The sequence below is a fragment of the Zonotrichia albicollis genome, chromosome 1, assembly GCF_047830755.1.
Source record: "Zonotrichia albicollis isolate bZonAlb1 chromosome 1, bZonAlb1.hap1, whole genome shotgun sequence".
Classification (NCBI taxonomy): Eukaryota; Metazoa; Chordata; class Aves; order Passeriformes; family Passerellidae; genus Zonotrichia; species Zonotrichia albicollis.
The window spans coordinates 65,235,405-65,251,903 of NC_133819.1; the positions used below are offsets into that span (position 1 = coordinate 65,235,405).

Below are 16,499 nucleotides of genomic sequence, written 5' to 3' on the forward strand. Positions count from 1 at the left end.
AGTGAACAGGGAATTAATATCTTTTATCCCAGAGAAAAATGTGGTTTGTTTTGTTTTTAAATTATGTCACTATCATGAAAACCCCATTCTTTAGTCTCTGAGATAACCAGAGCATGAAAATAGGCCTTATTTTTGAAGCATGTTGTCTGTTTAATATGTAATGTGATACCTTGTCATGCTGTGACAATGTGACAGATGGCATTTGCACTATAAAACTAAATTATCTTTTGTGCATAGCTATACAACAGCTAAATACAGTGACTCAGTACAGTGTGCTGATTAATGCAGACTGCAGATGTTTTAGAGATACCCATGTGTTTAAACTTAGCATCAAATGATTAATGTATTTATTTAACATGTCTACCAAGATTTTGGTAGCGCTTCAGCACACAGTCGAGTGTGTAAAGGATGGTTTTGGTAGCAGTCAAATTTAGGATTACAGACAATGCAATGTAGATTTGTATTACATGCAACTGGCTGGCTGTTACTTATAAAAAGTGGTGAAAACAGTTAATTAATTATAATATGCAAATAGACTTGTATATAAAGATATGGCTTATAAGAAACTATAGCACCCTGTAATTCAAAATTGTTTGTGTTGAAAATGACCTCTAAGATAATTACATTGAAGTGTTGACCCAGCACTAAACCATGTTCCAGAGTGTAACATATACATACACATCTTTTAAATACCTTCAGGGATACTCCCTCAACCACTTCGCTGGCCTCGACCAGTGCTTTTGAGCCCCTCTTCCATGAAGAAATTTTCCAGATATCCATCTAAACACCCCCTGGTGCAACTTGAGGCTATGTCCTTTTGTCGTATTGCTGAATGCCTGGAAGAAGAGACCAACCCCTACCTGGCTACACTCTCCTTTCAGGCAGTTGTAGAATACGATAAGGTCACCCCTGAACCCTGTTTTTTCCAGGCTCAACAGCACCTTCAGCTGCTCCTCAACAGGCTTGTGCTCCAGACCCTTCCCCAGCTCCATTTCCATTCTCTGGACACACTCCAGTCCCTCAACGTCTTCGTTGTGGTGAGGGGCCCAAAACTGAGCACAGCACTCGAGGTGTGGCCTCACTGTGCCAAGTACAGGGGGCAATCACTGCCCTGCTCCTGCTGGCCACTCTGTACACACACAGGTGTCATCCTGGCTGCTACAGGCCAGCATGCTGTTGTTGGCCCTTTGGCCACCTGGGCACTGCTGTCTGTTGTTCAGCCAGGTGTCAAACAGTGCCCCCAGGTTCTTTTCTGCTGGGCAGCTCTCCTGCCTCTCCAGATCCCTCTGCAGAGCCTTTCTACCCTCAGCAGGTAAATGCTCCTGCTCCAGCTGGTGTCGTGTGTGAAGTGACTGAGGGTGTCCTCAGTCCCCTTGCCCAGGTCATGGATGAAGGTGTTAAACAGGGCTGGCCCCAACACTGAGCCCTGGGGAGCACCACGGGTGTCCAGCTGCCAACTGCATCCAACTCCATTCACCAGCACTCTCTGGGCCCAGCCATCCAGAGAGTTTTTAACCTAGCTAAGAGTGCACCCATCCAAACTTGTACAGCCTGCTTCTCCAGCAAAATGTGTGGGAAATGGTGTGAAAGACCATACTAAAGTCTAGGTAGGCAATATCTACAAGATTGAAGGAAAACAAGAGGTGTATGTGAGACATCAGTCTATTGCTGGTTTTGATATGTATATAGAATATGTGTGAAACATTCTGTACCTCTGTGAAACAGGTGGCCAGAGTAAATATTTAAAGAGATGAAAACTTACAGATTGAGATAATTTCCCCCCAGCTCTGTACTTTAGGCATAGAATTCATGTTGGTGATCTTCCATGGAGTGGTTATGCTCAAGAGTTTGTCTGTGTTCAAGCGGTGCTAAACTTCCAGACCATGGTGTGTGGTGGTTAACCTTCAGACTTTATAGTACTGCAGTCAAACCCTTTGTTTTCTAACTTTTGTGCCAGCTCTCCTAAATGGGATGTTGCAGAAAGAAAAACTCACTAATATTTTTAAACAAAATAACAAAAAACTTTCCTATGCAACTCCCAAGACTGCACAGCTGAAATTTGGACAGGTATGTTACTCCATAAGGGAAGAGAGCATTAGCTCCATGCCTGTGTATATACAACCCCTGCTATTTATTACATGCTCTCGTAAGGATCATTGTCATGCTAGCATGGTGACAATGCTGTCTTGAGTAAATCCCGTTTATAACTTACTGTAACTTGTGTTTGTTTTGCTGCTTGCCCTGGAGACTGGACTTTTCTACTAGCCCAGAGTGGTTCAGCTTGCAGGGACTGGGGAGGAATGCAGGGAAAGAGATGCCAGGAGGAAACCAACGCAGAATCTGTTGGCAGTGGGAGGAGAGTGTCCCTGTGTAGTCAAGAAACACCCAGGAGCAGAGTTACACACTTCACATATTGCTGAGATCTGCAGGATGGCTCCTCTGGACTGTGGACCCTCTGATGTTATCTGATATAGAAAGCTGTGAATATGGTCATGTTGAAATTGTCTTTGTTTAGGTCATTTAATGGTTTTGATATCTTTGGCTTGTGTTTGTGGGGTGTTGAATACTGATTTTGCTAGCATAATGGCTTTGTGGCTTGCCTCTGACTGTGGGAACTGACTGGAAATGCAATTGAATGTATTTTTTTTCCCTAAGCTGCCTTAGGACTGGGAAACAGTGAGCTAAAATAGGTGTTGCTCTATTGTAAGAACATGGAAATGTTCATGCTGAGATGCCTTGTTGGCATTAGAGTAAGTGATGTGGAAATAGTGTTTTGGAAACATTGTAAAAGTCTCTTCACCCAACCACTTAGTTAACTAACCACATGATGCTGAAATTTGCTCAGATGCTCTTTAATTCCTGATTATTCAGTAACTTTAACAATGAAGAACATACCAGTAATTGCAATCTCACTATTTTTAAAATCAACTAACTCCAAACCCTCCCTTACATTTTTGCTGTCTTCTCTTATGTTGCTGCTTTCTGCTCCTCTCTTCCCCAACAATTTTCTTTTTGTTCATTTATAGTTAGCATCACTTTTTATTGTAAAAACAGACCTGGGTGTGTTTCCAGTTATTGGGATTTTGCATCACATCTTCAGATGCTCCCAAGACCTGTCCTGCAGGTACTTGTCAGTCATCTCTCCAGATGACCACAGATGAGTTAGATCATGAGAAGAGTTTACAAAGATTGTAGATGGCTGCCAGAAGTGTGTGTGTATCACCAAAAGCAGTAAGGTCAGCAAATGTGTACCAATGTAAATGAAACCCTGCCTGTGCTGGAATAGTTATGTCTGACTTGCTAGGCTCTTATGAGAAGCAATCCACTTGAGTCAGCACAAGCCCCTTGTAACAAGCTAATTTAAGGAGATTTAGCTATGCTTTACATACTGTTTTTGGTGAGCAAGACATTCCAGTTGCTGGAGTAGCTCAGCAAGCTCTCTGCTCAGCTAACAACTACATCTGAGGAGCAAAGGGGGTGGTGGGCTGCCGTGGGAGCAGGAGGGAGCGCGCTGTGTGCAGGTTGTAAAGCCATAATGTCCATATTCTGTGAGGGTCACCAGAGAGGGATTGGCTCAGCTCTCATAGCAGAGCCCTTCTGCATGTGAAAAAACAAACAAACTTGTAGCCACAGACTGATTGGAAAACATTCAGTGTGGAAGGCAAATAAATAGGAGGTGATAGAAGTCTCTGTAATAATGCCCAGTATGCAGAAAGGGCTTTTGTGCTTTGTCTGGCTTGTAACAGAGTAGATGAAAAAGTGACATTTGCTGCTTTTTCTCAATACTGAGAAGTGGAAATTCGGAAATTCTTTTTTTTTTTTTTTTTTTTTTTTTTTTAATGCAGCCTGTATCTAAAACTGTGATTTGGTATTGCAGCATTTGTGGAAGTTTAAAAACGAATTCAGCAAAATTGTGAAGTTGACATTTATGTGACTAAGATACATTTTAGAGAGGATGTTAAGATCTCCATGGTTTGATTTTAAGCTACCCTTTGTAATTATTAGGAATTAGTAATTGGCCTTTCTCTGAAGGCATCTAGTCTTGATCAGTTAGAACCAGAACAGTGTATTTAAGGGATCATAGATGTCATTTGATACACGAGTTCCTGTATTGTGACTTAATTAAATAATTCATTATTACTGACTTAATTAAGGCAGTGTTTATTCAGCGACTTTGAACCGTTCAGTGCTTCAGTTCTTTTTAAACTTTGGCAGCAAATATTCACTGCTTCTCTGTATATATAAATTATTATTTCATGTAAGTAATTTTAATATATGAAATCCTACACTGACTTATAATGCAAGTTGCTGTACTTTCAAATTTAATTTTAATGAGGGTTTTTTTAAAAATCTAATTTGACTTTTAAAACAAACATTTCTCTATTACAACAATATAGTCTTATTTTTATCAACCCTGATTTATTCTGCCAGTTATTCAGGTCTGGTGGTTGGTGATGAGTCCAGCTGCCAGGGGAGAAGACGGTGAGAACTGGGGCTGAGATGAGCCTAATGGGCAAGGGACAGGCTCTGCCAGCTCTTCAGCAGCTGAGAATGTCATGGGCTTTGACAGGAGCCAGGGCTTGCTGGCATTGTGGTTTAGAGGTTGAAAGGCACAGCCATAGAAAAGCAGTAGAGGAACTATTTGTCCCTTTGATTTGATTTGGCTCTTGAGGGCTTGCTGATTCCTTGACTGTTGCTGAGTGCTCTCAAGTAGCCACTCCTTGGAGTGGTTCAGCTTTCCAGACTATGCAAAAGAGTGTTTTCTCACTCAGCTGCCTTTCTCTCTTTACATACATACCCAACTGCAGTACTCAGCTTTTAAGAAATATGAATGCCTGCTGCTTCCTGCAGTGTGGTTGGTTGGTCTTGGAGAGTCAAACCCACATGGGTTGATGCTCCTTACGTGCACCAAGCAGACCTGTATGTCCTGTCCACTGCACTGACGCCAACTCATTAATGGTGATAGGAGTGCCTGAGTATCACATGGCAAAGCTGTGAGGTCCTCATCCTGTCCTGGGGCCTCCAGACCTTTCATAGCTCCCAACTGATGCACAGCAGTAAAGAATGTGGCTTATTGCAGTTAGAGATAACAGGAATGGTGTTTGAAGGAAAAGGTATCTGGGGGCAAGCTGAATGCATTTGATATAAAAATGATTGAGTGGCAATAAACTTTATAACAGCCTGCTTCAGCATGTACTTTCTCTCCAGTGCTTGAAAGGAGGCTTTGGGTTGTGCCTTTCATCACTTAAGAGTAGATGTTGCAATTATGCTGGCCCTGAAAAACCTGTAGAACATGACACCCATTGCCAGTATTTATCAGTATCTCTGGTTTGCAGTTTAATGCCTCTGTTTTAGGGCGCTTGTTTTAGTTGGTTCCAGCGGACAATAGCTAACATCAGTTATGGGCAATATTACTGCAGCCTGGAATGGTGCTGCTTATGATGAATAATGGTTGGCAAACTGATACTTTTTTTCTTGAGGAACACAAATCATGCTTGTCTCCCAAGTGAGCTGATGGTTTGGCAAGGTGAAGGGATGAATAAAAATTGCCTTCCAAGTGCATGCAAGTCTACAGCCTGAAAGGTGATTTTCTTGACTCATATACTTCAGGTTCCTGGGTTTTACATATGGCAAGTCTCCAGAACAAATATTACTTTTGGAAAACCTAATCAAATTCTGCCATAAGAGTTAAGTTACTGAGTGTCAGGCCTCAAATGATATGCTTGATTTAGGCTTCTCTGGAGTTCAAAAATTGTAAATTTTATCAGCAGTGGTTTCATGGAAAAATGCAAAGCAAAAGTTGAAACTTTTATAAGAATAAAGTTAGGCACTAGGGCTTTTAGTGGGGGTGAGTTCAGCATAGAAATATAATCTGTTGAGTGTTTTTTCAAAGTTTGCCTTAATTTCCTTGGGAATGCTTTGAAGGGGATGCTGTCACTCCACGTCATATTGTGGTTTTACACTACAAACCCTTTTGTAGTATCATTTGCTGATACTGAAATTTGTTTTATTTGGTGGGTCACAGTTTGAGATCCCTTTAATGAAAAGGAAATATCAAAAGGAATTCAACAAAAGGGGAGAGAAAATGTAAATTGGGTCATTTTACTTCTCCCTGATAGTCTTATGCTGGCTAGAAGAGACAGTTTAATGCAAAAATTGGTGTGTAGTTTCAACTTGTGCTTTATGTATTAGGAAAAAAAATTGAGTTACCAGTTCACTGACTCTTCTGCAGAAGAAAAACAGAACATGTTTTTACTTTGTAGGTGCAGTTTTTAAAACAGTATATGCAAAATCTGTAGCATGTGGCCACCACATAGCCCAAGTCAAGAGAAATCTGGTGTAGTTCAGAATTAATATGAGCAAACTTTGTTTGGGAAAAGAAGAGAGAGATATGATGCAGGCTTTGGATTAGGATTTAAAAATGGGCACTCAGAGTGATTAGGTTGGAACTGGGGAGGCTCAGAGCCCATTGGCAGTCAGTGTGTCCAAGCAAGCAGTGAATAAATGGCCTTGTGGAGAAGGAACATTTGGCTTCAGCTGTGGCCAAGCTTCCAGGACTTAGAGACAGCAGCTCACTGGGGGAGGTGTCTTTGCTCTTGTTCTGGTTATGCTTCGTTGTCTCTTTTGAGGTGAGCTTGGTCGAATGCTTGGTTATGCAATGAGTAAATGCGCACTGGTGTGCTGGATGGTGATTTTCCTGAAAACTGGGTTCTGAAATGGTGTGGCACTGATACAGTGCTGGTGGAAAATCTTGAACTGCAGTTCTTAGTAAGTGTGTTCAGTGCAGTACTCTGGCCTGGCTCATCTTGGAAGGGGCGGCACAGCCCCCCCTTCGCCCTCATCTTCCTCACCACATTTTCTTTTCTAAGGTGCAGTTATAGAGACTGCAATGGCTAAGGAATTTCTCTAAGGAAATACAGCTGTGAAACAAAGCTTTGTTATGCCATATCTGAAACTATTTGGGTAGAGAGATGAGAAAGCATTCTCCTTGATAAAATTGCAGCTCCTCTGGTAATAAGCTCTTATAACAATAGTGAGCTAATAAAATAGTTTCCTCCCTCTCATCCCAGAGCCTGCTGAAGAGTATGCTACTATTTTAATTCTTCTTTAAGTATGAGTGGTTTCACTGCCTATCTGCTGTTGTTTGTGAGTCATGTTATATTGTAGTTACTTGGTGGCATAGAATACACAAAATTTGTTAAATGGTATGCTTACAAAAGTCCAATGCTGTTTTCCATCTGTGTGACTCTGCTTGCTGTATTATTGCTCTAGGAGAGAAAAAGCACAAAAGGGTGGGCAGCTGTGGCCTGTGTACCTTTGCTTCCCTGTGTACTTTTTCTGGCAGTCTGGAGTTTCTGTAGATGAGTGACACTTAGCCAGAAGAATCAAAGTCAGGAAATGGACATTTGATGTTCACTTCTTTGGGATTTAGGATTTTTTTCAAAGGATCATAAATTGCAGTAGTTGGAAGCACCGGAATGAAGAGCAAGATGATGTCAAATTGAACCAAATGGTAGCTTAATTTTATATCAATCCACAGATAAATGCAAAATGCTCTCATCTATGCTAGTCATAGGAATTCTGTAAAAAGGATCAACTTGACTAAGCTGTGTCCCTTTTTTGAATGTGACAGGATTATAAACACTATTGCAAACACTTCTATTAGAGTTATTTTAGATTGGGGTGTTAGAGTTAACCAAATCAGAAACAGGCAGGCTGGCAAATTTTTTTTGAAGTGCCTGTATGCAAAATCAGTGTTATCAGTCTATCTATTTGCAGTTGCTTTGGGCATCAGCTCTCTATTGTAAGTATCACATGTGAGTTTTTACAAAATCAATGCAGGTTTTGAATATTGTGTACTCCTTTGTCATGTTTGCAGGACTTCTCACTAATGGCCAATCTAAAGGATTAGGACCAGGATCAGAACAGCTGGAGAATGAGAAGGACGATGCATCGCAAGTGTCCTCAACAAGCAATGATGTTAGTTCTTCAGATTTTGAAGAAGGGCCCTCAAGGAAAAGGTCAGTAGTGAATTATGATTAAAGTAGAGCCTTTCTTCTTTGTCCCTTTTGTCTTAGACTGTTTTTTATGTTATCAGAAGGGTATGATTGCACCTACTGCCCTACCAGAAATGAACTTTCCAGCATGGATTCCTTCTATGAACAGCAAAGATATAGCAAGCTTTGCTTCACCCATTGGTAGAGATGGTTCTTGTTGCTGTTTTGGAAAGCATGGAAAAGCAGTTGTTATTTTACAGTGGATGAATGCTAATTTAAATCTCTGAAGACTTTCTCCTCTCCTGGCTTTTGCCTCTCAGGCCATGTAAATATGTATGTGTGTGCAATTTCAAGGAAAGCATCACTAAAGTAGTTACTGTTACTGTTGTTATTTTTAGTTTTCAGTGAATTAAACCATGTAAAGTTAAAAAGATAGAAAAAGACAAAACAGATGCTTCTGAGAAGAGGAACGGCTTAATAATGTGGTGCAGTGGCTATTGGTTTCAAAGAACTGCTTTGAGATACTGCTGCAGTAAGCTGCCTTCTCTTTCCTAGAAGTCACTGAATGTGCAAAATGTGGGTTAAAATCATAGACCTCAAGCCAATCAATTACACAAAATATGCTGAGAATGCAGGCGGCTGGGAGTTGTCCTCTCTGAAGTAAGAACGAAAACAGGCTGTCTAGAAAATGCCACTTAAAAGAGAGAATCAGAAATGCTTCCTCAACCTTTTTTCCTCTGCACTTCTCACATCCTAGTTCCAAACAAAAATTAATTATATATTTATAATAATAACACCAACAGTTATCTTTCAATCAAAAGAAATATCCCTGTTTTCTGTATGACCTTATAATTCCACTGAAAAGTGATGGAGTGAGGAGGAGGACACCTTTTTGTTCCTGTTCCAGTGTTTCCCATCCCTGGTTCCCACAATCTTTTCTGGAACAAACTCAGACTGTAACTAATTATGCCCACTTAGCTCATCAGATGTATCAGAATATTAATTTATATTATTTTATATTTATATATAAATATAAAATTTATGTTATCTTCCATACTGGTAGAAATTTTGCAAGGCTTATTGCACCTTGCTGCTGGTCAGGGCAGAGATATTTGTGTTCTGATTTTGGGCTTTATGAGATACAACAGGGGATTGAAAATTGTTTCTGCTAAGCTGTTTAGGTGCCATCTACTGTTGGTGTGATCTTCGGAGACTGTGGTCATTATTTCATGGCCAGCCTGTTGCTTGCACACTGTCTTAAAGAATTTCTGCTTCCCTGTACACTTAGTTTGGCCCCTCATTCCTCAGCTGTGCTGACATAATGGCCTGCAGGGTCACACCATGAGTAGCTTCCAAAAGCTGGTTGGGATTAAAAATCATAGCAAGAAAATGAAATGAGGTTTTTTGACAGATTTCTGCATTTTAACCTGCATGAGACTTTAATCTCTTGTTCAGAGTATGGTTGTAGGAGCAGCTGCTGGTGCAACAGGGAGACATCCTCTTCCTCTCTTCCTCTTTTGGGGCTGGCAAGGGGCAGGAGTGCTTGTCCCTTACCCTGTACCTGCTCCTGGTGCCCTGCACAGTCCAGCTTCAGAAATGAGCAGGGTTGCTACATTACCATTCTCCAGAAACTGCACCTGAGTCCTCTGGGTGAAAAGTTTCTTGAAGAGTACTGGGTAGGTTTGGGCTGAGTGAAGTCAAACCCTTGAGAGGCAGCTAGGTGGTTCAGGCACAAAAACAGGGAACTCAGTGCCTTTGGTACTTTTCAGATTAAAAAGAACAAAAAAACCCAGCCTCAACACAGACCCAAGACAAAAACCTTTTCTGGCTTTCATGGAAGGCAAGGCACCATTTCACTACTTCTTCAAGCATCATGAACTGTTGAAATATTACAGTTGTTACTCTGTTGCTATGAAGGAGTTTGTTCTTGTTTTCTTTCCATTTACACCCAGCATGGACTTATGTCTATTTTTTCTTCCTCCCTGAGCTTCCTCTTTGCAGGCAGACCTTTTCAGGGCTCCTTCTCTTAAGCTGTAGGTGGAGCATGTTGAGTGTTTTATGTTGTCTTCTTATTTCCTTTTAGGCTTTTTGTTTTGTTTAGCTGAATATGCTTGAATGCTTCTTCAATCCAGGCTATTTAGCAATCCTAGAAAGAGTTGTGTCAGGATAATTGGGTAAACAAAAAACATGCAGGAAAGTGATGAGGGGGCAAATGGGACTGAAATGGAATCTGTGGGTTGACTGCCTCAGCTTACCAAGTTTTGACAAGTTATGTCCTCCTTGTCTTCCCTCAGGGTTTCTCAAAATCAAACTTTTCAGTTGTCTGTTCAGCTGTGTGTATAACTAGTGACACTCTTGTGATAAAATACACGTTTAAAAACTGTAGCTTTAGCAATGTACTCTGAACTGACCATTACATGTAAATTATTACTTATTTCTTACAGCTTGCAGGGTTTTGTTGAGTTGGTTTGTGGTTTTTTGGTGGGTTTTTTTTGGTGATTTTTTATGGGGTTTTTTTTGTTTGTTTTCATTTGTTTGGGTTTTTTGGGGGAGGATTGTTGTTGGTTTTTTTTTTTTTTTTTTGGTGAGGGTTTTTTTTTTTGGTGCATGGCAGGAATGGTTTTTCATAAGCTTGAGCCCGTCTTGACTTATTCCTTCTGGAGGAATAAGTCACCTGTATTTCATACTCGTGATGGAAAAAGTGCTAAGGAAATAAGCATAGTAAATACAGGAATCTGTTGTAAAGGGTTCCAGTTTCTTTAGTAGTTTAAGACTCTGGTTTGACCTTTCAGTTCTTCTGAAAGGTCAAATCAGTTCTTCAGTGAAATGGCCGGCTGGTACTGTCGAGGCAATCCTTTCCCAGTTTCTTCTTCCTGCCTCTTCTAGCTGCTGTGTCTAGGAGTCCTCTGGCTCTTGCCCATCAGTTCAGGGACTAACCTGGAAGCATTTTGTTCCCCTGCCTTGAGCAGGTCACCATACAGAAAGGGAATAGGGATTCATGCATGTGTACAGCATATGTGTGGTTTTAGATTGCATCTTCCAGTTTCAGCGATTATTTGTTCAAGAGCCTGGATGAACAGCAAGTGTCTTGTAGCAAACTGGGTAGAGGGAGAATTTCCTAGCAGTGAACATTGCCTTGTGGTCTCACTGTGCCAGTCATCCCTGTTGTAGACTTTCTTTGGGTCAAAAACTAGTGAGTGGATGCTCCCAATGAGTTCCTGGACTTTGCTGTAGATGTGTAGGTGCTGGCAGGCATCTGTGGGGGAGGTAAATCCCTACCAGCCTGGCTGTGGACTAGTGAAAACATCACTGACAAGCACTCCTTTTTTCACATAGATATGCCAAACAGAATAACACAACAGCAGAACCCCCAGCCAAGCACACCTTAAGGTTTATCAATCTATTTATTTTCCAGTTTCAACGCCTTTTCTAGTAACATAGCTTGATTGAAGCGCCATAAAGAGAGCTTTGGTGGAAGGAAGGAGATGGCTGTTATGGTGAAAGTGTGCAGATTTAATATAATATTGCAGATTTTGTTTGGAAACTCACTTTGTTTGTTGGAGCAGGGTTTTTGAATGCAGTGGCCTGACACTGTTAGGTTTCAAGTGGTTCCAGCTAGTCAGTGTGTAGTCACTAATTAGTACCTTTGCTCTCTGGGGACAGGAGGAAGCTTCTTACACAACCAGGTTTGAATCTGATGCAAAAATTCCCATCTCTATTTCTTTTTTAACATCTATAATTTTCTACTGTAACAGTATTGGTGGTGCTGCAGATTTCAGCTGGTGGTGTTGATAAAGAGGAGAAGGAGTACATGTACAGCTTTGCCCCTTCACAGCCTCCAGATTAGTCCAAAAACTGTAAGCCCTTCTTACAGTGCAAACGGAGTTTGGGGAGGATTAGTAGTGGCAGTAGTGGCAAGCTCAGTACTTTAAAAATACTTCTATTTGTTTGAGTTCGCACTCAAAAGGATGGAAAGCAGTTGCTTTGATCTGAGGTGTGTGTATTACTAGTGGCCAGGTCTGAGGGGAAGCAGCAGGGTAGTCCTAAGTGGTAAATATTACTTTCAGCCAGTAAAGGTGAAAAGTGCCAGCATTTTATTCTGACATCTGGCAAAAGGCAAGCATTTACATGTTGCACTGAACCTGTTGTGCAATGGGTTGCTGTCTAGTTGCCATGTAAATGAGAGAAGTTGCTGGTTTGTTCAGTGCTTTGGGGAGAGATGAACAAAACTGTTGGTGCATGGGACTGATAAACAACCAGATCAGGTGGTCTTCACCATGTAAAGATCACACATTTTTCAAAACCTATGAACAAAAGGTTATTGCTGAAGGAGAAGTGTAGCTTCCACATAGCTGCATGTTTTTGTTGTGAATCTCCAGTTTCTAGCTATGATTCTCAGTTGAGAAAATCAATAAGTGACTGGCCAAAGGTGCTTGGTCTCTGTGCTGGATGCTCGTACATCCTTATGGGCAACTCTAAAGTCTGCAACCACTGGCAATTAATAACAGTGTGCAGAGACAGCTGTAGGTTTTCTAGCAATGAGTTGCCCATCTTACCCAGTGTTGGGGTTTTGGTTTATTAATTTGAGATTTTGGGGAAGGGACATGCAGAGCAGACTTGATGTGACGGTATGTTTATCTTTGGTGGTAATAGGCTATTGCTTGCTTCCTGTTACTAATCAGATGGCTACTCAATTACATGGCCCTCTTCCCAGAAACTCACACAGGGAATTGCCAAATGCACAAATGCATTTATCTTTTATTGGGAAGTTGTGTTAGTAGAGGGCTGTGTGGGGCAGGAAGAGGTTGACTTATTTTGGTAACTGTTAAAGTTCAAAGTAGGATTTTTTTTTTGTTTAAATTAAATGTTAGAATATTCTCTGTGTTAAGGGGGAAAAGATATTGGCTTAGTTTGGGAAAAAATTAGAGTTAGGGAAATTTCCTCAACAGAGTGGATGGACATTGCCCACTGGTCCAAGGGTGTGCAGGACTCCTGGGAGAAGACACTTTGTCCAGTTCTTTTGCTGGGAAGGCTGTTGGCTGCAGGAGAAGGGAACAACCCACTGGGGAGCAGTAGCATTTGAGGCTGTCACAGCTAGATTGGCCAGAAATTGCTTATTAGGAACCTTCTGAGGCCTTTAATTAATACAGCAGCTTTCTGCTAACGGTCTCAAGCATGTGACAGTCAGAAGTGTGACTGTGCACTGTAGCAAGGCCAGCCCATGGGATGTGCTCCTGCTCTTTGCCTTGTGCTGCCTCCCTGCTGCCTCCTCCTTTCTCCTTTTTTTTGAATTTTATTTTTAGATGCTGGTTTAACTCCCTGAACTGGCTCACTGTGGAGCTACAGGAGGGTTAAGGTTTGTCAGATGAAAAGGTGGTGGGAGTATGTGTCCAGGGAGGGGGAGACAAGCATGCTGATCTCCCTTGGCTGGTGGCTGCACAGCTGCTAGGCTGGCAGAGCTGTTTTGCACCCTCAGCACAAAAAAAAAGCCAGTCAAGGGTAGGCAAGCTTTTGCATATTAGGCAAGCTGCTAATTTAAGTGGTTTCTTTTAGTGATACATCCTTTTCAACTTGATTTGCAAAGGATTTTCTTGCAGTAGAGCTGTCAAAAGGTTGAGGGGACTTAGGGATGCGGGAGTTTTCCCTCTTTTTTTTCTTTTCTTTTTCTTTTTGTCAAATTGTTTTTATAGTTAATAATGAACAGTCTCTTTAGCACTAGACTTAGCACCTTTCATGCAAGATGTAAAACAAGGTCAATCCTGTTCCCACATTTGTAAGTTTGTGAGGGATTTCTGCTTGGTATTGTAGGTGATGGAGAGAGCAGTGTATTATGACTCGGGTGTGAAAGCAGGAGACTGCTCGTAATATCAAAGTGTTTTTCCAGGACCTTTTTAGTGAATAGTCTTTTCACTAATTGGAGCACTATATAATGTATTTGTGTTCAGCTGTTGCCTGCTACAACACAATGTAAGCCCACTTACCAACCAGGTGCTTCTGCTATTTTTTTCTAATTTCAGTAGGCAGTGCAAATCTGCACTAGTTGTTTGTGTATGAAGAACTGCATTAATCCACAATAAAACCAAAATGGCAATGAGATTTATGTGTAATAATTTTTTTAACACCCCCCTTCCCCCCCCTTCTGGGAATGCTGATATGATTGGAATATATTTTCAGTGCTGCACATTTATATTTAAATAACAAGCCTTATAAACAAAGCAATAATAGTCCATTGGAGTGGATTTGCAGAGGAATAGTAAAAAGACAGATTACCTGCTTTATAATGCAAGTCAAGAAGATCATTGTATATAGTTTGAAAAGGAAGAAATGGGGTGATTAATGTTCTTTCAGTATTTTCATAAGGAACAAACAGTAGTTGTGACATGAATTCTTCTATCCAACATGCAAAGATATAACAAGGTACAATAACCTGGGAACACTTGAACTTTGTGGGTAGGCAGCTATGTAAACAACTTGTTTGAGTAGTGATTTAATAATTATGAAGACATGATTTATAGCATCCTAACATGTGTTACGCCATGTCCAATTCCAACTTGCTTGTTGTCACCTGCCACCTTCTTTTCAGAAGTCAGAGTTGCAAGGAAAGGTCTTCATGACCTTGAGTTTGGAGTCATTGACTGAGGAATCAAGGAAGCTTCCTTCCAAATCAGATGGGATAGATGGAGTTGTTTCTGTCGTTCTGTCTATGGCAAACACTCCTTCAGCTGCCTGCTAACCCATCCCGTAACTGTGATTCACATAATTCATCTCTCACCCAGGTGTATATGACAGACCAGATGCTGGTTGCTTTAATACCCAGGGAGAGGTTGCTCTAAAATGACATAGGAAATAGTTGAAAAAGACACTTTAAAAAGCAAAATTGTTTGCCAGTGTGAAAGAAATTTTTTAAATGCAAATACACCATTGTTGGTATAAAACTGTAGCCTGATGTTTGGGCTAACATAACTCTTTGCTACATCTGTTGTGGTCCCATGTTCTGTGCAAAGATAATGAATGATAACAAAAAAGGAGAGCAAGCATCATTCCAATATTTTAAAGTGGAAGTGTGTCCTAATATGCTGAGTTTTAAGAATATTGGTGGTGGACTGTTTTGTTTTGCTGCTATTTTATTTTGGTTTTTGGGTTTGTTGGTTTGGTTGGCTTTTTTTAATTAGTATGTCAAGATTATATTAATACTGTGTGCTGGTTTGGCATACACTGAATTATAGTAAATCCTGTTCACCATTTATTCCAGAGCAGGAACATATGTGGCTGATGTGGACAATATGTAAATGATAGGAATATATTCTCAACATGTTCCTTGCAAATGGCAGCATAAATATGGGCTACTGCTGATTCACCCAAACTGACAGCAGTGTGGGTATCAATGTTTTTTACGGGTCAGATCAAGATTCCAGGTACGGGTGTGGGCCTTGAGACTCTCAGATGGATGACAGAGGCCTGGAGCTGTATGAATACTGCTCAGAAATAGGTCTGTCCATGTCACCAGCATCTCAGGTTGGGATTGCAGGAGTTCTCTGAGGGTGGACGGAGTTTGAGAAGTATAAATCTCCATATGGTAAAATATCTCCTTTAGAATCTTCTCAGGTCTCTTGTATTGGATAGAAAAATCACAGGAATTTTACACATATCCCCTAGCCTATGCTGGTATGGTGCTTTTCCTTTCTCTTCTTGATTGTTGCATCCAGTAGCACAGAATTTCCTGAGGGAAACTAATTGTTTTTTTCTTCTTAGCCTGAACATTTGTATATTTAGGTTTTTTAGCAGTATGTTTATTGTTAAGTAATTTGTACAGTAATGGTCATGTCAGGATTATGTTTTGATTTTATGCTTTTTTTCTTTGCTCTTCTCTCTTGGTATTTGTTCTTGGCTCTGATTAAATAAACTAAAGCTTAAGAGACCTTTGACCATGTGGAAAATTATTTGGAAGTTTCTTATTTTTTTCCAGTTATATTACAGTCTATTTTCTCTGGTAGCATCCTTCTTTCAGCTTTCAGACAAGTTCTCCCCTGAGTTTCATAGTTGTAGTTACTATGGAGATATCTGTCCATTCTTCCTTTTCTCCTCCCTTGCCCTTCTCCTTTGCTAGGAGCTCCTGCAGCTGTTATTTATCTTTTCAATAAAGTAAGTAGACTTTGTACAGATTCTGTTTCTAGTATCTCTTCTGTTGCAACATGTAATTTGCCTGTAATGCTTTCATTTTCATGAAATCCTGTAGGTATTTGTTTATATGGATGAAAAATGTGGTATATGAGTAGGAAGTGAGGAGGTCCCTAGTTAAAAGGGTCACTTCTGGAGGTATTATCTGATTTGATGTTTCTTCACAGTTGAAGAGCTGTTCATTGAAGTCATAATTCTGTAAAATGAATTAACTGGTAACATTTGTGTGTATGTATGCTGAGTGTCAAGGACAGCTTTTAGAATTCATTTATTTTAAATGGCAGCTTTTGGAATTTAATATAAACATATTCTGGTGCAAGGAAG

At 40.6% G+C, this 16,499-nt stretch overlaps 1 protein-coding gene across 2 annotated transcripts in view; it reads left to right on the plus strand.

The window, feature by feature from the left end:
- The window catches only part of JARID2 (jumonji and AT-rich interaction domain containing 2), a 211,130-nt gene that overhangs the window by 111,183 nt on the left and 83,448 nt on the right, over positions 1-16,499 (plus strand). For both annotated transcript variants that reach the window (XM_005481753.4, XM_074543159.1), the window contains exon 3: positions 7,880-8,021. In XM_005481753.4, the coding sequence (XP_005481810.2) occupies positions 7,880-8,021 (142 nt within the window). The remainder of the gene's footprint in view (positions 1-7,879; positions 8,022-16,499) is intronic.